At 46.3% G+C, this 22,670-nt stretch overlaps 1 protein-coding gene across 7 annotated transcripts in view; it reads right to left on the bottom strand.

The window, feature by feature from the left end:
• LOC143289354 (retinoic acid receptor alpha-like) overlaps positions 1-22,670 on the bottom strand; it is a 118,358-nt gene that overhangs the window by 10,094 nt on the left and 85,594 nt on the right. For 4 of the 7 annotated variants that reach the window (XM_076598351.1, XM_076598350.1, XM_076598353.1 and 1 more), the window contains 4 exons: positions 12,529-12,701; positions 11,508-11,649; positions 9,545-9,768; positions 5,229-5,402 (listed from right to left, as the gene is read on the bottom strand). In XM_076598351.1, the coding sequence (XP_076454466.1) occupies positions 5,229-5,402; positions 9,545-9,768; positions 11,508-11,649; positions 12,529-12,701 (713 nt within the window). Of the gene's footprint in view, positions 1-5,228; positions 5,403-9,544; positions 9,769-11,507; positions 11,650-12,528; positions 12,702-18,680; positions 20,017-22,670 lie in introns of those variants that run through there. The other 3 variants (XM_076598372.1, XM_076598359.1, XM_076598365.1) reach the window with 2 other exon arrangements.

Genomic DNA, 22,670 nt, shown 5'->3' on the forward strand with positions numbered 1-22,670 from the left:
CTTCAGCAATAAAAATAGTAAGTGATTTAATAATATGACCAACTTGTGCTGAACTTATATATATATATATATATATATATATATATATCCATTACCATATTTATTTATTTCGCAAGGCACGATACCAATCGAGCAGGGAATAGCGTGAAACAGGTATATATATATATATATATATATATATATATATATATATATATATATATATATATATATATGTGTGTGTGTGTGTGTGTGCGTGTGTGTGTGCGCGCGCGCGTGTGAGCGCGTGCGCGCGCGCGTGTGTGTGATGAAAGAGCATGAGGGCTGAGGTCTCTCTCTCTCTCTCTCTCTCAAGTTTAAAGGTTGTAATCAAGACCGGTGTTCCAACTTGGTAAGTCATAATGTTTTACGATTTCGTATTTTAGAACCTATGCGAAACGCACACTTTGACATTAAGGTCGTTCCCCCAACCTGCCGTGAACTGCCTGCCTCCCTCCCTTACCCCACTGTCGTCCTTTTCTCCTTCTCACGCCAGATTCACTGTGCCGATACCTTTTTCTTCTTCTTCTGTGTTGAGCAAATATATCTATTCTTCGGAGTCTAACTGTGGTCGTGTTCAGAGCCAGCAACACCCACTGGCGTTGAAATCTAGCATTTTTTTTTTTTTTTTTCAAAGTGTGGAATGAAAACGCCCTGTGTGGGTGCTTGGGTTCTTTTGTCTGTTCTATATCACCCCAGACAAAACTATATCACAAGGCGCATCGTCACTTCCACCTCCTGATGGCAGATGTCCGTGACAAGGAACTGTTAATCAGAACTCTCTTCAGTTTGCTGAACATTACAAAACCGTCTGTTTTTTTGGTAGGTTCTGGATTGAAGGACTCGTATTCAGCTTAACTCACTCGGTACGGCCAGTCCTCTCTTCTCCTCTACACAGACCCCTCGGATGTCCAGTGGGTGTCTGAATGACCCAACCTTTAGCTTCCGTCGTCAGAACTGTGCTATTCTTTGTCAACATTCACCTCTTCAGTATAAGAGCCTTCTGCTTGCAATATTTTGATGATGGTAATTGGGATGACTCGGAAACGCTGTTAACGTCGTCTCTTTCGCCGTTCGTATGGAGTGAGTTAACTTCTTTCCACCACCCGTCGATTTCCTCCGCTGTTCTCCTGCCCGTGTGTCTGTTTTGTTGCCGCTCTTTCTGCTCATCTGTCACTCATCTCTCCCATACATTCTTTTCCCGCTCGTAATTCTGTCGTCGGCCCTCCATGGTGCAGCGTCCGCCTCCTCCTCCTCCTCCTCTTCTCTCGCAGGCAATGAGTTTGCAAACCCCTCTTTTCTTTCACCATCAATGTACGTTTGTTTCTGCACGTGTCAGCTGGAGATTCTTGGCTCCCTGCTTTATTCCCACTTCCACATGTCTGATTTAGTGCTCTGCAGTTGCGTAGGAGCTGTTGTCACTTTGATGCAGCTCTGCAGTGGCAGATTATGCACAGTGCTTGTCCTGACTCCTTCCTCCGCTTTTCACCTGTCCGCTGTCCCCCGACTACAGGCATGCGACCAAAGACATACCCAAAATGAAATAGTGTCTGTGATGTGACTGGGACATAAATTATTCCTTTCGGTTACTTCTCTGCAGTGTCAAGTTCTCAACTCTTAAATGTTCTCAAAGTAGTCTTTTTTTTCAAAGACAAACCCTTATGGGCACAGGGATAAAATACACACAAACACAACAGGAGTACGATAATTCACACACAAACATACACACGTATGTCAGCGATGGTAAAATGTGTATCTGTGCATGTGTGTCAGCTTGCTGTGCCAGCGGCTCGATGTTCTGGCAAACCGGACCATTGGCATATCGGTATGCTCCCGCTGTGACGTCATAGTGCAAAGACGTCTCCATGGTAATCCTTTGCTACTCTCTTCAGTCAGGAACAACACCCACAGCAGCAGTGGCAGGCAGTGACAACCACAACCACTGTGACAATCAATACAAAAACGACGAGAACAACCAAGTGCCTACTGCCCGAAGGGGAGAGCTGACGGCTCCAATGCACCACAGCCATGTCGCCTGTCTCTAACAACACTGCCTCTCTCTGGCCTCATGCAGAACAATTCTGACCGACCAGCTGACAGTTTCTGTGGCTTCATGTCAAAAAACAAACAAACAAACAAACAAAAACAACAACAACAACAACAAAACCCTGTCATTTCAATTAAGTGCTACCATCAGCTTTATTCTGAACCCTCAAAAAAACAACAACAAAAACTGTCACTTCAATTCAGTGCTGCCACAGCTGTTTTTAGACGACAAAATACTTCTAACTGAAACTGGTCTCTTTCCTTATTTAACCGTCTTCCCACGGCGGCTGCCTTAGTGTGGGTGGCTTGTGACTGGAGTACAGTGTGGCCAGATGCGGGAGTGACATAATATGCATCTGACTGGTGTGACTGTTCCCGTTGCCTGACTACTAGGATCCTCTGTTGTCTGACTATGGAGCCAGTCTATATATATATATATATATATATATATATATATATATATATATATATGTGTGTGTGTGTGTGTGTGTGTGTGTGTGTGTGTGTGCACGCGCGCGCGCGCGCGAGACAAGATATTCTCCACCATCTTTTGAACAGGTTGTCGGCTGTTCCTCAGTTAAGGTGTGCTTCTCTGTATACCTGTTGGGCGATTGGTTTTGGATAAGAGAAATATAAAGATATACACGAAAGGAAAACATTTCATGAATGAAACAAATAACAGTGACAGAAGATAGACAAAAAGGCTGTTATATGATTAATTCTATTGGCCATTGTGGCTCCACCATCTCCAGCAGCCTCTCCCTGGACGCCGAACTTAACAAGCGGATTGAAAAAAGCAGCTTCTTCTTCTTCTTCTGCATTCACTCGTATGCACACGAGTGGGCTTTTACGTGTATGACCGTTTTTACCCCGCCCTGTAGGCAGCCATACTCCGTTTTCGGGGGTGTGCATGCTGGGTATGTTCTTGTTTCCATAACCCACCGAACGCTGACATGGATTACAGGATCTTTAACGTGCGTATTTGATCTTCTGCTTGCATATACACACGAAGGGGGTTCAGGCACTAGCAGGTCTGCACATATGTTGACCTGGGAGATCGTAAAAATCTCCACCTTTTACCCACCAGGCGCCGTCACCGTGATTCGAACCCGGGACCCTCAGATTGACAGTCCAACGCTTTAACCACTCGGCTATTGCGCCCGTCTAGAAAAAAGCAGCTACAGCCATGGCCCGCCTGGCAAAGAGGGTCTGGGACAATCCCATGATGACCATCAACATCAAGATGCAGGTGTACCAAGCCTGTGTGCTTAGCACTCTGCTCTACGGCAGCGAAACACGGACCCTCTACTCTCGCCAAGAACGCAGATTCAACACATTTCACCTGCACAACCTCAGGAGAATTATGGGCATCACGTGGCAAGACCGTGTACCAAATAAGAAAGTCCTTGACCAGGCAGACATCTCCAGCATGTTTGCACTCCTGACCCGGCGCCGTCTGCGGTGGCTCAGCCACGTCAGACGAATGGATGGCGGGCGAATCCCCAAGGACATCCTTTATGGTGAGCGAGCCACTGGTTCCAGACCTGCTAGAAGACCTGTCCTACTCTACAGGGACGTCTGCAAACGAGATGAGAGCAGGCGACATGGACCCAGCAGGTTGGGAGGCGGTGGCTGAAGACCGCAACAGCTGGAGAAGGACCGTGAAGGCATGTATCCAGAGGAGCGAGGAGAAAAGAGAACAGCACTGGGAAGAGGGAAGAGAGCGCAGACGGCAGAGGGCAGAATTCGTACCCTCTGAGCCAGGCGCGACTTGCACATGCGACAACTGCAACAGAGCCTGCCGATCTAAAATATGACTGTACAGCCACAGCATGCGCTGCAACTCAACAAAGAGTTCCATTGCCTCCCGAGACAGACAGACGCCAACAATAATATGATAAAATTCTATTGGCCATTGTGGGCAGCATTTCTGAGTATCCCACCTTTTAACCTGTGAAGACGTTTTCCTTTTATTGAAGGTTAAGCGTTTCATTACACATAAAAAAGAAAGAACAGTAATAAAAGAAGATTGTATTTTTGGATTAATTTTTAACCATTGTGGGAAAAAATTCTGTGCGGCCCACCTTTTAACCTGTGGGGTTGTTGTCCTTTGTGTGAATGAATAAAAAGATTTTGCTCTGTCTGTTCTGAACAGACAGGTTGTCTGTTGTTCCTCTTGCATAGTCAGGCGTTACAAACAGCACCAAATAAGGAAACAGCATGAACAGTACAATACATGAGCAATACAACCACTGAGTGCGCTTTCGCCATAAACAGGTAACAAACAATACATGGTGTAGACGGCTGATACATGCAAGTTATGGACTGCTAAAACGTGTGAGATCACGAGGGAAGAAACTGTTGGCTCACGAATTAAGACAGACAATAAAGAGAGGCACAGACATGAAAAAAGGAACATCGTAGTCTTCTACATCGTCTTGATATCACAACGAGAAGAAATTGAAAGCCCACGAATTAAGACAGACAATACAGTGAGGCATGCACATGAACAAAGGAAAACCCCAGGACGCGCCATGAATACATTTAACACACTTCAGTTCTTCAGTTCACCGATTGCCAGCATGGGCTGAACAGCACAGGGCTGAGAGAGACTTGACGATAGAGTGGGGACACACACACACACACACACTTTCACACACACACACTTTCACACACACACACACTCACAGTCACACACACAGGGGAGAGAGAGAGATAGAGTACACTGAACACAGTGTTGAGTGATACATGGTGATAGAGGGGGGAGACAGAGAGAGAAAGACAGACAGAGAGAGAGATGTTGTGGAGGAGACGGCGAAGAGACAGAGAATGGGAAATGAGACAGTTAGTGACACGTCGGGGAAAGAGAGACGGACAGAAAGACAGACATGTAGAGACAAAAGTCAGAGAGACGGAGAATGACTGGGTGAAGTTTTCATCACCTATTACCCGCTTTAAGGTGCTGTTCTGGAAACAGCAATTAGAAACGGCCTGGCACACAGACCAGACAAACAGGTGAAGGAGGCTGCAGTTATTGCACTTGCATTTCCAACGGCACTTCCCTGCAAAGTACTCTCAGACAGACCGACCGACCGACCGACAAACCGACAAAGAGAAACAACAACAACAAAAACAAAACAAACAAACAAAAACCACACACTCACCATAATTTCTAAGCATGCTGCCTTCAGAAGCGTGATCTGGTCAGAGGTAGACAGGCTGAGGAAACCGGGAATCTTTTTGGCGAAGTCTACAATTTTCACAATGGCTGCCGACGAGAGCTCCGTCACCTTCTCCCACAAGAAGCCCACCTGTTCCGATCCATCAGGCGATATGCTCTGCACACACACACACACACACACACACACACACACACACACACACACACACACACACGAGATTGAAGGTAAATACATGGACAAACTAACTATCACACGACATAAGAAGTGAAGGGGAGTGAAAGTTGCCGACTCTATTGGGGGATGAACTCCCACGTTCACTCGCAAGTATGAATGGACGCTTTTTGGGTTTTTTTACATCCATGACAGTTTATGCCCCGCCGTTTAGGCAGTCATCGTCTGTGCGCGTTCGATCTTTTGATGTGTACATTCACACATAGTCTGCACATAATTATTCTGGCCTCAGAGATCGGAAGAAATCTCCATCCTTGACGCCGATACCGAATTCGAATGCTTTAACCATTCCGGTACCGCTTCCGTCTTTATACACACACACATACACACACACACACACACGAGGGAGAGATAGTGATGTGTGACTTGATAACACTGCATGCGAGTGGGGGTTTCGGCGCACAAGTGTGTGTGTGTGTGTGTGTGTGCGCGCGTCTGTGTGTGCGTGCGTGCGTGCGCTTATCGACGCAGAAAGCAGACTGTGGGATCATGTTGACCAAACGTATCTCTCTCCTACGTCACGCTGTGTCTTCCTCCCGAGCTCCACTGGCTTTGCACCTGCCAACGCCGACGTTTCCGGTCTGTCTGTCTGCCGTCAGCACGTTAATAACCAGTTCTATTTCGCTGACGTATGCTGCACAGATTTCTTGCACATCTCAGCTCACGGAACCATCTTACCAATTAACAATGAACACACTGATGTGTAGTGTCTATCGTGATTTGTGAACAGGAAAATACTGGCCGTACTGATGCAAAATGTAATGATGTTAAACAGATCATCACGTTCACTCATGAATCAGGAGCTACGCGACATCAATGGGATCAGTTTGCACGCGCTGAGACCTCCTTGAAACTGAAACTGAAATGCGATAGTTGTGTACCCTGTGAAGGGAGAGAGTTACCACTCTTCACCATGCCTCCTTGAAACTGAAACTGAAATTCGATAGTTGTGTGTGCCCTGTGAAGGTGGGGGTGAGGGTGGGGGGGGGGAATTACCTCTCTTCACTATTTGACATGCGATAGGTTTGCTGACAGATTAGTGTCTGTCCAGCAGAACACAACTGACCAGCAACAGAGTCCTGACTGACGACGGTATGGGCAGGTCGCCTGCCAGCCGACAACACTAAGGCTGATGGCATGGTACACTCCCAATCCATTGCCACACACTGCCTCTAATTAGCAGTCCATTTTTTCTTTCTTGTTGTTGTGAGATTGTTTCAGAGAGACACAGCACGACAGGGACTGGTGGCATGGATACTGTGGGTGGACAGAAAAATACAACCGCTTCCTGTGAGATTGTTTCAGAGAGACACAGCACGACAGGGACTGGTGACATGGATACTGTGGGTGGACAGAAAAATACAACCGCTTCCTGTGAGATTGTTCCAAAGAGACACAGCACGACAGGAACAGGTGACATGGATACTGTGGGTGGACAGAAAAATACAACCGCTTCCTGTGAGATTGTTTCAGAGAGACACAGCACAAGAGGGACTGGTGGCATGGATACTGTGGGTGGACAGAAAAATACAACCGCTTCCTGTGAGATTGTTTCAGAGGGACACAGCACGACAGGGACTGGTGGCATGGATACTGTGGGTGGACAGAAAAATACAACCGCTTCCTGTGAGATTGTTTCAGAGGGACACAGCACAAGAGGGACTGGTGACATGGATACTGTAGGTGGACAGAAAAATACAACCGCTTCCTGTGAGATTATTTCAGAGAGACACAGCACGACAGGGACTGGTGACATGGATACTGTGGGTGGACAGAAAAATACAACCGCTTCCTGTGAGATTGTTCCAGAGAGACACAGCACGACAGGGACTGGTGACATGGATACTGTGGGTGGACAGAAAAATACAACCGCTTCCTGTGAGATTGTTTCAGAGAGACACAGCACGACAGGGACTTGTGACATGGATACTGTGGGTGGACAGAAAAATACAACCGCTTCCTGAAAAACGGGACAGATGCTATGATGCTGAGGGTGAACAGAAAAGTACAATGGTTTCCTGAAAAAATAGGACAGGTGTTAATCACTGATGCTAAGGGTGGATAGAAAAGTACAATGGTTTCCTGAAAAAAATAGGACAGGTGTTAATCACTGATGCTGGGTGAATAGAAAAGTACAATGGTTTCCTAAAAAAATAGGACAGGTGTTAATCACTGATGCTATGGGTGGATAGAAACGTACAATGGGTTCCTGAAAAAAAAACAGGACAGGTGTTAATCACTGATGCTGAGGGTGGATAGAAAAGTACAATGGTTTCCTGAAAAAATAGGACAGGTGTTAATCACTGATGCTAAGGGTGGATAGAAAAGTACAATGGTTTCCTCAAAAAACAGGACAGGTGTTAATCACTGATGCTAAGGGTGAATAGAAAAGTACAATGGTTTCCTAAAAAAAACAGGACAGGTGTTAATCACTGATGCTATGGGTAGATAGAAAAGTACAATGGTTTCCTCAAAAAACAGGACAGGTGTTAATCACTGATGCTAAGGGTGAATAGAAAAGTACAATGGTTTCCTGAAAAAATAGGACAGGTGTTAATCACTGATGCTAAGGGTGAATAGAAAAGTACAATGGTTTCCTGAAAAAATAGGACAGGTGTTAATCACTGATGCTAAGGGTGGATAGAAAAGTACAATGGTTTCCTCAAAAAACAGGACAGGTGTTAATCACTGATGCTATGGGTGGATAGAAAAGTACAATGGTTTCCTGAAAAAAATAATACAGGTGTTAATCACTGATGCTAAGGGTGGATAGAAAAGTACAATGGGTTCCTGAAAAAATAGGACAGGTGTTAATCACTGATGCTAAGGGTGGATAGAAAAGTACAATGGGTTCCTGAAAAAATAGGACAGGTGTTAATCACTGATGCTAAGGGTGGATAGAAAAGTACAATGGGTTCCTGAAAAAAATAGGACAGGTGTTAATCACTGATGCTAAGATGGATTAGAAAAGTACAATGGTTTCGTAAAAAAAAAAAACAAAAAAAAAAACCCAAACCATGCACAATATGCATAAAACTGGAGCGGTTTTAATTCCATTTTCTAGGCCGTTTTCATTTGCTTCCAGATTATTGAGCATTGGTCCGTTTTTTTACAAACACACAAACTCACACACACAATTCGAACACAACAGAAGAAAATCCCAGGGCAGTGAAAAACTCCTTCAAAACCAAGTGTCTGCATGTATCAGAGTCATCACTTGGACATGTTGCCTGCTTCCATCTTTGTGTCTGGGTGCGATGAACAAACGACTGTTCAATCACTCTCCTCCCTCTAAACAAATTCTTACCCCCGGCCTCTCACTCTCTTTCTCTGCAGTGTACAGAACAACTGAAATTCTTCCACAGCCCATTCTTTCAGCACAGTCCCAACAACCAACTGTTCCTACCTGAGCCGGGTTGCAAGAGGCAATCGTTGCAGCGCTAAGTTTGCTTAGAGTTAAGAATGTTCCGAAGTACATGGAATTTACCGTGGAGTCAGGAACATTCTTAACGTTAAGCAAACTTTGGGCTGCTACGTTAGCTCGTGTAACCCACCCTTGATTTCCATCTGTGACATCACCGCACCTCTGCCAGTCTGTGTTAACCTGCAGTGTGTGCGGGTGTGCGACCTGTCAGCCCCGTCAAATAATAAAAGCCGAGCTTGGAAATGTTACCGTTTCTTGGCTTGCTTTCTTCAGCTAGTCCATATCTCAACATAGTGCGGGGGAAGGGGGCGAAACAACAACAACAACAACAAAATGCTTGTGGTGTGCTTCATAGGCGCTGACGGCTCTGACAAAAGTGGTTGGCGGTCCTGACAAAAGTGACTGGCAGTTCTGACAAAAGGCGTTCATGGTTCTGACAAAAAGGGATGATGGTTCTGACAAAGTTTACGTCGCCATGAACCAACATTCACAAGCATTCCCTCTCTTTCACCCATCACCTCTCTTCTTCCCGTCTAATAACACTTCTAGTGAATAGACGTTAAACTGAAGATCACACACACACACACGTGCGCGCACGCACACACACACACACACACACAGCCCATAACTTGGGCCTTCCCACCTGTGTCCTGAGAGGCGAGGGGTGACCGTTAGTGAGGGCGGGGGTGGTGGCGGTGTGAGCCTCCAGCACGTCCTGGATGGTCAGCTGGTCGTCCTCGGTGAGCTCCTCCACTGGAGGGGACCCCCCTGGGCAGGACGACCCCCCGGAGGACGATGAGCCCCCAGAGCCGCTCTCCGGCCTGGCCGCCGCCATCTTCCGCTTCTTGTTCCGGTCATTGCGCACCGCTGAAACACACCGTTCAGTGCCCTCTCTCTGTGTGTGTGTGTGTGTGTGTGTGTGTGTGTGTACGTGTGTGCGTGTGTGTTGTGTGTAGATGTCTGTGTGCGCGCGTTTATAGGTATTTGTGTGGTTGATGATTGGGTTTACGGGTATTTGTGTGTGGTGGATGTGTGGGTTTGTGGGGCTTTGTGTATATGGGAGTTGTTTGTTGGTAGGCATTAGCGTAACTGTCAGTTTGCACAGCACTTGCCCACATAAACTAATATGTACTATCATGATCAACAGAGCTGACAGCCATGGGTGCAGAAAACAGTGGGAAGTGGTCACCTAGTAGCACAATGCTAGCAATGTTTTTGTCGGCCTTATATCTGGTTGTTGTTCATCTACTTTTCTCTGAAACAATATAGTTCTGCTTCATTTTACAGGCATACTTGACAAGCGTCCGTTGGCGTCAAATGTCCAACCTGCCAACCCCAAACAAGGCTCGATAGCAGCATCTTCATCATTTGAACGTAGCAATCAGCATTTTGAAAACAGTAGAAAATGTGAGTGGTGGCCAGTTTTGGCTGCCAAAGGTTTTAAAAAAAAAAAAAGTGGAAGAAAAAGAAGTCTCGGCGTTTCAGTAACTGCAAAGAACGTGTCAATACTTAACTAGGTGCATATTGATTCAGCTTCCTTTCTGCTGGCGCTTAGAGAGGCTCTCTGGAATGACAGGTTGTCTTTTGATGCCTACAGCTTTCCACACAAAACTGCAAAGACTGAATGTTATGCTTCCGGACAGTATCGATCTCCGTGTGTGTGTGTGTGTGTGTGTGTGTGTGTGTGTGTGTGTGTGTGTGTGTGTGTGTGTGTGATGTGCGAACACAACCAGGTTGGACCTGAGGCTACTCGGGAGACAGGAAGACTGCTGCTCGTGCTGCTCTCTGCCTGCCGTCACTCAGCTCCGGTTTTGAGGGACAATCATTTTCAGCCATTGTTCTCTGCTTCATTTCATAATGCAACGCCACTCGACACTTCCTCAATTAAGAATCACCAGTCTTTGAAGTCTTAGGAGATAAAAGCAGTCCGCAGCATTTCTGTGTCAAGTAAAACGCTTCAAAGACTTCACATCCAGGAGGCCAGGTAAAGGACGCGATGTGCAAGTGTAGGGAAACAAAATGATGAGGAGCTGTTCGGGGACAGCAGTGAGGGAGAACTGGGTGGGAAAAAAAAGGGCAATGAATGGCCAGGAAATACAAGGAGTTTGAAATCACTTTGAATATTGGAGGATGTGTTTAGTATTGCTGCTACAATAACTTTCTTCCTTGTTCAAATCCTATTTGCGTATAATTGGGACTGTTCTAAAGGGCTTGTGTGCCCCTCTTTTTTTGGGGGTCTGCTCGTTGCGTTTTCGTTTAAAAGTGTTGTTGATATTCTCGGCCTGTGGCCTCTCTTATACGTCTCTAAGTCGCGTGGGTATTTTTTTTCTTCCCCAAAGTGATGTTCAGATTTTGCCAGGGGCGGCTCTTTCGTTCCTTTGATGTTTTTTCCCCTCCTGCCAAGATACTCAGGGGACCTCGGCTTGTCAGCTCCTGCCACAGTCTACCAGTCTGACTGCCACTCACGGTCTGTCAAGCAAAGGAGAAAATGCCTCATCTGTGTGAATATAGATCTATTCATTTCTAATCGGAATAATGCAGAGCTGAGTGCACGTGACCACTGTGTGCCTGCAGTCAGCGTGGGGCGGTACCCGTGGCTTTCTTACCTTCCTTGGACATGCCCATGGCCAGACACTTCTGCAGACGACAGAACTGGCAGCGGTTACGGGTGACCTTATTGATGGGACACGCATGGTCCTTGTGGCACGTGTACTGCATGTTCTTCTGCACGCTGCGCCGGAAAAAACCCTGACCAACACACAACACGCACACTACATGTTCTTCTGCACGCTGTGCCGAAAGAAAAAAAAAACACACAACAAACCCTGACTAACACACAACACGTGTACTGCATGTTCTGCAAGCTGCGTCGGAAAGAAAAACCCTGACCAACACACAAATACAATCATTCACTGAATGATAGCCTCTGACCAACAAATATATCGGGTGTCCCCCCCCAAAAAAAAAGTGAACCGCTTTTTGACAAGTATTTTCTCAGTGATAGAGAAAGCGAATTCACTGAAAAATTTTCACACAGTAACCTTAGGGTATCAACAACAAGACTGCAAAATATCTAAAAGCTTCGAGCACTGTCAAATTCAAAACACCATGTCAAAAACCACACCACACAGGTGTACTGAATATGAATCCTTTACAAGACATAAAAACACGTGTACTGTATTTACAAACCCTGACCAACACACACACACACACACACATACACACACACGCAGAGTGTAATTATAATCCCTGATCAACGCATACACACAAAACATGACTGTATACTACATATTCACACTTAATCTTGAACAAGACCCACACATCTGCTGTTTTTGAAAAGCAGAAGAAAAAAAAATTATGATGTATAAATGGATCATCCGCATGCTTTGACACCTCATGCAGTTGGAAGTTCACCTGATCACAGCTACAAAAGCTAGTACATTATTTTTAAAAAAAGAACTGATGACTGCTGCTGCCAGTCGACTCTATCCATGTGGGCAGCCTGCAATGCTGACGACTCCTATGTTGTATAAAGCCCATAGAGCTTTGGTTTATGACCGAAGACCGGCGCCATACAAGATGAAACACGACTTCAGTACTAAGAACAAGAGAAGGGGGTTAGTTTACCTTGCAGCCCTCGCAGGAGCTGACTCCGTAGTGGTAGCCCGAGGACTTGTCGTTGCACACCACACAGGGTTTGTAGACCCGGGGCGGGGGAGGGGAGGACATGCCCTGCTCCATGGCGGTGGGACTGAGGACCCCTCCCCCCAGCATCCCCCCATCACTGTCCAGCAATGAACCTGCCACACACACACACACACACACACACACGTCAACAGTCTTTGTGTCAATTACGAACTCACTCACTTACACACGTCAACAGTCTTTGTGTCAAGACAATTACCAACTCACTCAATCTTCTTTCGTTATCCGGCTGCTGGTGCGTAAGGCGCCAACAAATGAATTATCAGTGACCTTCTGCAACGCAATACGTATCTCCTGTTGGCTCGTGCATCTCTGTCGTCTTATTTTCGCGCGCGCGCGCGTGCGTGCGTGTTAGAGAGGGCGAACCGTGGACAAAATACAGTGTGTGTGTGTGTGTGTGTGTGTGTGTGTGTGTGTGTGTGTGTGTGAGCGCGCGTGCGTCCGTGAGAGAGAGAGAGGAGAAATTTTTCTTATTTAACTTTCTGGCATGCATTCTCTCCGTATCTGTGGAACTGTTGTTCAAAACACAATCCTGGATATGCCTGTAGCACCGTATTATCTCTGCATGTAGCACCGATACCGGCGCCTTGTCTTTTCTGTCTGAAAGTTCTCTGCCGGCCTCTGGCGGGAGGGGGGTTGGGACAGGGGTGTGTGTGGGGGGTGGACAAGAGAGGGTGGGGGGGGGATGCTTCCCGCCGATCAGGTGACAAGTCGTCAGTGGGTGTTCCTGCAGGTATTCTTTCAGCAGTTCGTTTTCTTTTCTTGTCAGCACTACCCCTCCAGGTTTTTTTTTGTTTTTTTTGTTTGTTTGTTTTTTTTGGGGGGGGGGGGGGGTTGTTGTTTTTTGTTGTTGTTTTTTGGGGTGGTGGGGGTGGGGGGTTGTTTCTTCACCTGTTCTCGTCTGTTTCCCCCTTTCCAAGAAAGCTGTTTTCCTTTCCATTATCTCACTGACAACACATTGATATCAGAGAGAGAGAGAGAGAGAGAGAGAGAGAGAGAGAGAATGTGTGTGCGCAGAGAGAGAGAGGGGGGGGGGGGGGGGGGGGAGAGAAAGCGTAGAGAAGAGAAGATGCAGACAGACAGACAGAGACAGAAACAGAGAGAGACTGAAAGACAGTATCCCAAATTAAAGCAAGACGAAACAGTACACCGCAACCCGAAACGAAATCTCTAGGAACTGTTCTGCAAGGAGCTCGGGGCCATAAATGTCGTGCCGACGGTCCTATAAGCTGTACTGAGGACAGACGACGAAGCCTGATCCACCTGATGCCTGCAGCCAACAGCACCTTGCAGTAAAGCTAGCTTACTGGCGCGTGACGCTCGTCTTGTTTGCATCCAGCACTACATCTGTCACACAGTGCACACCCTGTTCACTCACTGCACATCGAACTTTCGTTCGAACTTTTTGACAGTTACACGTGACTAAATGCCTACGTTGACCGAACTACGCCATTGATTGGCCAGTTCAGCTCCATACTACACACAGTCAGTAACGGGTTACGACCATACAAGGCTCTTCCGTCCGAGCAATGCAACTGGCTCCTTGGCGGGCCTGGAGGCACAGCACATCTTTAACTCACTCAGTACGGCCAGTCCTCTCTTCTCCTCTACACAGACCCCTCGGATGTCCAGTGGGTGTCTGAATGACCCAACCTTCAGCTTCCGTCGTCAGAATTGTGGTATTCTTTGTCAACATTCACGTCTTCAGTATAAGAGCTTTTCGCTTGCAATATTTTGATGATGGTAATTGGGGTGAAACGCTGTTAACGTCGTCTCTTTCGCCGTTCGTATGGAGAGAGTTAAACACATTATATTGTAGTCAGTTCATTTGTACGTTACTGTTGTTGTTTTTTTCTGAAGACCACTGGGTCAAAGCACATCTCCTTTCTTTAATCTTATGGTTTTTTTTCCTTTGTTATGACCCCTTTATACTATTTATATCTGATCTAATTCCAGTATTATGTATTTGATTTCTTTCCACATTTATCTAGTCATTTGTATAAATTCACCCACACCACCACAAAAACTCTCATCCCGTATCTCCCTGTCTCTCCCGTTAGAGACAGAGAGAGAGAGAGAGAGAGAGAGAGAGAGAGAGAAGCTTAAATTACATTCCCTGTCCCTTCCCGCAAGTTCCCTGTTTCCAGTCTCTCCATTCTCGTGTCTCCGTTCCTTCAACTACCCCCTCCCATCCACCCTTTCGCCCATCCAGCTCACTAAGTTTGCAGACGTTTGCACGAGGAACGACACGTCTCAAGAATGATAAAATCAGTAAAACACAGCGTCCTAAAACCCGAGACGGACCTCGGCGATTTCTGGAAGTGGATGGATGAAAGGCGTTACCCAAGCCATCAGTCAACACTGTCCCCTGCTTTTTCATCTGTGGGACTCCTACTCCTCATGCATATGCTCAACCATTCCCGTCTTCCTTTGAAATAACGGGGCGATCACAACAGCTGTGTTTGTGAAGTATAGCGTGGGGATTACTTACTCTGTCGTGGATCTTGTAGACACAGCAAAGATCTCCCACTGCGCCTCCCACTTTGGCCTCCTCCCAAACTTGGTGACTTGTTTTATCCCTGGTTACCCAACTGGCCTTCGTTCGTGTGGACAGCTGTGCTCTTCTCCAACAATAATCATGGTCACCAGTAAATGTCTACTCCAGTCGACTGACAGCGTGCACGCAACGCAGAACCAACAGTCGGGCCTAAAGTCTACTGACTGTGTGTAACGGCTTACAGAAAAACGGAACTGACCGCACGCATAATTCATGCCAGGGCTACCAGGTCCTGTGCACAGCACATAATCATGGGCAATTCAGTATGACCGGGTGTTATCGGTGTCGTCAAAAGAAGGGGTTTCAGAATTACTTTCGTTTTTGCAATAATAAAATCAAAAGAAGAGAATTACAACAATAAAAAAAAAGAGAGAAAATATGGAATATGGCACCTTCTGAGAACAAACCGAGTTTTTCGCGACTGTTTTCGATTGTAACGTTAATATTGTTATCTACAATGATTGGGCTTCTTTTTGAAAAAGGATGCGAAGACTTAAATTTGAATGTTGGGCTGTTTGGAAGAAGACGGCCCTTAAACAATTTTTGCTGTTGTTGGATTGTCTTTCGTTTTCCATTGGGGATGAGGAGTGGAGTGGATGGTGGTTGGGGGGATGGTATGGGGGGAAGGGTGGGGGGGAGGGGAGGAGGGATTAACTCACTCAGTACGGCCAGTCCTCTCTTCTCCTCTACACAGACCCCTCGGATGTCCAGTGGGTGTCTCTATGACCCAACCTTTAGCTTCCGTCGTCAGAATTGTGGTATTCTTTGTCAACATTCACCTCTTCAGTATAAGAGCCTTCCGCTTGCAATATTCTGATGATGGTAATTGGGGTGAAACGCTGTTAACATCGTCTCTTTCGCCGTTCGTGTGGAGAGAGTTAAGGAGAAGAGAACAAAAGCTGAGGCTGTGCAGGCAGGGTCAACCAAGACGCAGAAGGGGGCCAGTCTGTGGAATTAATAAAACATGCTGCGTGCTCGGCAGTCAGCACGCTCTGTCACCTGCCACCTTTACTCTTTTCAAACCCTCCTCTCGACCCCCCCCCCCCCCGCCCCCACCACCACCCCCCATCACCAAGTCCCCTCCTCGCTCGCGTGACTTGTATGTCCTCCTCCCTGTTTTCTCTTAGTGTTATTTAAGGAATGGAGACACGCACATGGTTTGGGTTGCACTCCGAGAAACAAAATGAAACAAAAAGAGGGCGTCAGCACAATGCAACTCATCCCCTTCCGCACCCCAGATAGATAGACAGAGCGCGCGCGAGAGAAGAGAGATGGTGACTGAGAGAGAGACAGGAAGAGATAAACACGATCAAGCACGTTTTAACTTACACACAACATATGCAGCAGCCGTCTGTAACCCACGCATTCAATTACACACAAAAGGCCAAGTGTCATCTTGAAATCGATCGCAAGAAATCAGCTTCTACTACCAATTACTTGCAGTTTCCCTTCCAAGACTCAAACAACATCAGTCGTTGAATGTTTTTGAGACTGCATATTCCTAAAGTGAAATTGTTTGATGTTATTTTTGTACCACTTATTTGCAACACACGATAAATATTTTGTTCAATTTGAAAAATAATTGTGAACGATAAACGTATATCTATCATTTGGCCCCTATTCTGAATTTTCAAATATAGTTTTGCTTGCTTCTTGAAATATGTATGCAAACAAATTCAACTATAAAACTAGATTCGTAAATGAGGCCTTGACTTCACAAAATCCATTTTGACAAAGGATTTTGACACTTGACATTCGGTTGAAATGACCGTATTATTCGTGTCATGATAAAAACAAACATTTCACATGCCTGTCCACATAGTCAAAACGCATGTAGTTTTACTAAATTCAACCTTTTTATTTTATTTTATTATTTTTTTATTTTTTATTTTTTACTTAAGACCCTCGAATTGATGTCATACGCTTTAACCATTGTGCTATTGTACTCGTCTTCACTTTTATAATCAACAGTATTTCTTTCACTGTTTTCTTTCCTTCATTTCCGTCAGGGTTTGTTCCTTTTGATGACCTGTGTGCTAGCTGAATCGGCAGCATAAGCAACAATGACTTGAAGTTGTGAATTGAGAGTTGCCACTCTTCACTATGTGTTTTATTCTTTTCTTTACTTTCCTTCCTATCTTCTCCACAACAGAACCTCTCCAACCCCATCACTTCACCTTCCCATACCTGCCTGCTTGTAATCCTGCTAACCCGTTTGCGTCTGGTGTTTTTTTTTTTTTTTTTTTTTTTTTTTTTTTTAATCCAGCCATTACGGCAGAGGCCGGCTATGAGCAAAGCGCCAGTAAACCACGTCGGTATGGAGGGTCATCCTGGTTTCCTTGGCAACAGCACCGAATACACTGCCTGCCCAGGAGGGAGCCCTACTCTGTTGGTGATGGATGGCGAGGACGGCTCTTCCCCTACACACGTGTGATCCTGTCCAAGATCTTAATCCTCCACCCACACACACAAACAGGGCCGCTGATCATCGGTGCACGTGGTGCACTGTGCTTGTTTCTTTGCTGTCATGTTTTGGAAGAGGATAATTTACGGTTCACCCTAGTTAAAATAAGACACGCATAATAACATTCTAACCATCATCATCATCTTCATCACCACTATCTTTATCATCTTCATAAAATGAAAACATTCATGAAATCAGACCTGTAGCCATCCTGGGACTTCCGTTCAAAGGGTGTTCCAGTGACAGCGAAATTTCAGTGACAGGGACAATGATTACATGTCACGTCACACTTCACAACATTGTGATCGGTTCTTTCCGGCGTGCGTGCGTGTGTGTGTGTGTGTGTGTGTGTGTGTGTGTGCGTGTGTGTGCGCGCGCGCGCGCACGCGCTCCAAGCCCAGAATACTGCTGGAACCAAAGAAAGACGCATTTTCATGTGAACTTGGATTCACTGGTTACTAGTCAGAGTATATATATGTGTCCGCCTTTCTTTCCTTTTTTTTTTTCAACTTTAAATACATTGGTAAATTGAATCGTTCGATTTCCCAAAATATTGTTTAAAGCTAGATCGACCGCGCAGGCCGTATCATTGTTAATGTTTCTCTCCCCCTCCCAAACACACACACACACACACACAATCATAGATCGACTAAAGTACTGACCTTTTATGATACTGCTTTTGTTCCTTCTCTTCTTTTCTGCTGGGAATACAGTTCAAATGACACCATACAGTAACTAGAGACAGACAGACGGACACAGAGAGAGAGAGAGAGAGAGAGAGAGCGGGGGGGGGGGGAGGGGGACAGGAGGGGGAGCAGTGGGTGGTATGCACGAACTGAAGACGAAATGCGAAATGGGTATCTTCTGGCTTACCACACCACCCAGCCACTTTCAATCAACATAAAACACTCATTCTCTCACTCACGCTCCAACACACGCCGCACAAACGTAGGTAACCACCTCTCCAACTCCCCTCACACACACACACACGCACAACACACACACACACACACACGCGCACGCACACACACACACACACACACACACACACACCTGAAAAGAACATCTCCTGCAGGCCGGGGCCCGTGCAGCACGAGGCCAGGTCAGTGGAGGGGAAGGGGCACGGGTCAGAGCTCTGTACGGTCCGACACACGCGTCCGGCGTCCACACATCCGGCTGCTCCCCGATGACCGTGCAGGCCGCCCAGTGACTGGCAGTGCGGGCCGTGGTGGTATCCACCAGAATAACAGTCACTCCGAGGCCCGGAAGCGGACCCAGCGTTGCACGTGCTGCCGCCGGCACAGTCCGCCCAACAGGGTTCGGGAAAGGTGGGCAGAAAGGGAGACGGGAACATGCACGACCCCGATCTCTGTTTCTGCTGCACCGACTCGGGGGGCTGCTGCCACAGACTGTCCCAGAAAAGTCTGGCGTCGCCCATTGTTCTGTCGCCGGGGTTCGCTCTTCTTATCAGCTCTGATCCCTGTTGAACGTGCCTTTCTCTGGGCTCCGGAGTCTGTCTGTACACGTGTTTTTTTTCTGTGTTCTGGAGTCTCTTAATCTGTGAGCTCTGGAGATTTCTGAATGTGTCTTTTCTGCAAGCTCTATGGCCTGTTTGATGTCTTTTCTGTGTGTGCTCTACAGCTGTGAGACGTGTGCCTGTCCAGAACCAGAAGTTACCATGCGCGTCTCTCCGCTGGCACCAGACCTTCACCCTTCCCCTACCTCCATTGACCCCGAAAGTTCGGTCATCTTGACTTCAGCTTCATGCTCTTTAGTGTAGAACTCACGTTAAACGTCTTTAACCACAGCACATTAAAAAAAATAATAATTAAAAAAAGGCGGGCATCAGACTGGAGTGAAGCCGACAGGAAGACGCGTGGTGTCACACACAATAACCGGTTATTTCGGATCAAAACGACGAAACAGACTCTGGAATACGTCCTTTCTTACTTTGACAAAGCAACTTCTTCCCACCCCTGCTTTCCTTCCTTAGTCCATATACTCACAAAGCACCCCAGGTGATAGCATGATAACCAAACGATTCACAATCCAATAACAAAGCAACTTCTACTTCCTTCCACCTTTCCTCAAAGCACGCCTTCATTTGATTACCATTCTATTCGTTGATTGATAAAGCATCCGTTTATTCATGTTTACTTTAGCAATGGTAACGGCTGAAATTACGGTGGACTGACGGCCTAGAGGTAACGCGTCCGCCTAGGAAGCGAGAGAATCTGAGCGCGCTGCTTCGAATCACGGCTCAGCCACCGATATTTTCTCCCCCTCCACTAGACCTTGAGTGGTGGTCTGGACGCTAGTCATTCGGATCAGACGATAAACCGAGGTCCCGTGTGCAGCATGCACTTAGCGCACATAAAAGAACCCACGGCAACAAAAGTGTTGTTCCTGGCAAAATTCTGCAGAAAAATCCACTTCGATAGGAAAAACAAATAAAACACACGCAGGAAAAATACAAAAGAAAAAAAAGGGGGTGGCGCTATAGTGTAGCGACGCGCTCTCCCTCGGGAGAGGAGCCCGAATTTCACACAGAGAAATCTGTTGTGATAAAAAGAAATACAATACAATACAAAATGCCGCTGACTGCAACTGAAAGGGAAATGACCTATTGTCTTTAGTCAATGGCATTGCATTATTTCATTATTAGGTCATCTACATGATGGTAAGATAAAGATGAAGATGAAAAGCTGTGCAGATCAGAGTCCACAATCTAATAACAAAACAAAGAAATAATAGATATAAATGATAAAACAAAGCTTTATATATATATATATATATATATATTTTTTTTTTTAACTACTATCGTTTTGACTTAAAAAGTATCTTTCTGTGTGCCTCTCTCTCTCGCTCTCTCTCTGTGTGTGTGTGTGTGTGTGTGTGTGTGTGTGTGTGTGTGTGTGTGTGTTCAGAGAGAGGCGAAGTGTCAGACAGAGAAGTAGGGTGCAAGCGAGAGAGGGGTGAGAAGAGGATCTTTAATGCAAGGTCACTGCGCGGTATTTATATGTTGTGTGCATGTGTTGCACACATACAACAACCAACAGAACAAGAAGAACAACAACAACAAAAAAACAACCACAAACTAAAGGACACACAATGACACAAAAAAGACAACAACAAACAAACAAACAAACAAAACAACAACAACAAAAAAACAAACCCCAAAAGTCACGACTTGTCTAGGGCTGGCAGTGCCGCTTTATCTGATTATTGCGTAGAAAATAAACACGGCCACGTCACTGGTCATAGCACAGCTTTCACGTTGTAAACAGTTGGGAGATAACAAAGATATTCCGACATCAGTATGTGTTTACAGTGGGGACGGGTGATAGAGACAGACAGGGAGAGAGAGAGAGAGAGAGAGTGAGACAGAGACAGACAGGCAGAAACACACACACACACATACAAAGTTACAGTACACACACACACACACACAGAGTTACACACACACACACACAGAGTTACACACAAACACACACACACACACACACAGAGTTACAGTACACACACACACACACACACACACACAGTTACACACACACACACACACAGATCCTGCAGTCAAAATGAATAATCCCGTTCCTTAACAAAAGAACCTGTTTTTTGTCTTCTCTGCCGGTGTGTGTGCAATGTGTTTCCCACGCGGAGGATTACAACTGAATCAGCATCACCAGAACATTCCTGGCAGGCACTCCGTGCCAGACACGAGGGACTCACTGCCCTCTCGCATCCCGCTGCATGTCAACTGTTGTGAAGCATGTCGAAGTGTCCTACACCAGCCAATGGATTTTGCTCCCAGATTACGAGAATTATCCCGTGTTACGACTTCCAGGGGGACCGACATTACCACTTCACATGCCCTGCCAACGACAGATGTACATTTCATATACCCGATCAGCCCAAGACAGAAACAAAGTTCACAGGCCCTGCGGAGGACAGACATACAGTTAGAGATCCAATGCCAGGAGCAAACACTTCACTTGCCCTGCCAGTTCGCATGGCCTGCTTGGTACAGACAAACAGTTTACATGCCCAGCCAGGTACGTACAGTTCACATGGCCTGCAAGGTACACAGTTCACATGCCCTGCCAGGTAGATAGTTTACATGCCCTGCCAGATACAGACAGTTTACATGCCCTGCCAGGCACAGATAGTTTACATGCCCAGCCAGGTACATACAGTTCACATGGCCTGCAAGGTACACAGTTCAGACGCCCTGCCAGGTACAGATAGTTTACATGGACTGCCAGGTACAAACAGTTTACATGCCCTGCCAGATACAGACAGTTTACATGGACTGCCAGGTACAAACAGTTTACATGCCCTACCAGATACAGATAGTTTACATGGGTTGCCAGGTACAAACAGTTTACATGCCCTACCAGATACAGATAGTTTACATGGACTGCCAGGTACAAACAGTTTACATGCCCTGCCAGATACAGACAGTTTACATGGACTGCCAGGTACAAACAGTTTACATGCCCTGCCAGATACAGACAGTTTACATGGACTGCCAGGTACAGATAGTTTACATGCCCTGCCAGATACAGACAGTTTACATGGACTGACAGGTACAAACAGTTTACATGCCCTGCCAGGTAAAGACAGTTAGCATGCCCTGCCAAGTACAAACAGTTCATATGCACTGCTACGTACAAACAGTTTACATGCGCTGCCAGATAAAGACAGTTAACATGCCCTCCGAGACACAAACACTTCACATGGCCTGTCAGGGACAGAGATACAGTGTCCTAAATGTTAGAAAATGACAGTGCTGTGCTTTCTGCTCAGTACAGTCACATCCCCGCCAGCAAAGCAACAAAGAAGGGGCGGTGAACTCTCCACGGATATGCACAACAGGCACAGTTAACTCACTCAGTACGGCCAGTCCTCTCTTCTCGTCTACGCAGACCCCTCGGATGTCCAGTGGGTGTCTGAATGACCCAACCTTTAGCTTCCGTCGTCAGAATTGTGGTGTTCTTTGTCAACATTCACCTCTTCAGTATGAGAGCGTTCCGCTTGCAA

Source organism: Babylonia areolata, chromosome 1 (genome assembly GCF_041734735.1).
Source record: "Babylonia areolata isolate BAREFJ2019XMU chromosome 1, ASM4173473v1, whole genome shotgun sequence".
Lineage (NCBI taxonomy): Eukaryota > Metazoa > Mollusca > Gastropoda > Neogastropoda > Buccinidae > Babylonia > Babylonia areolata.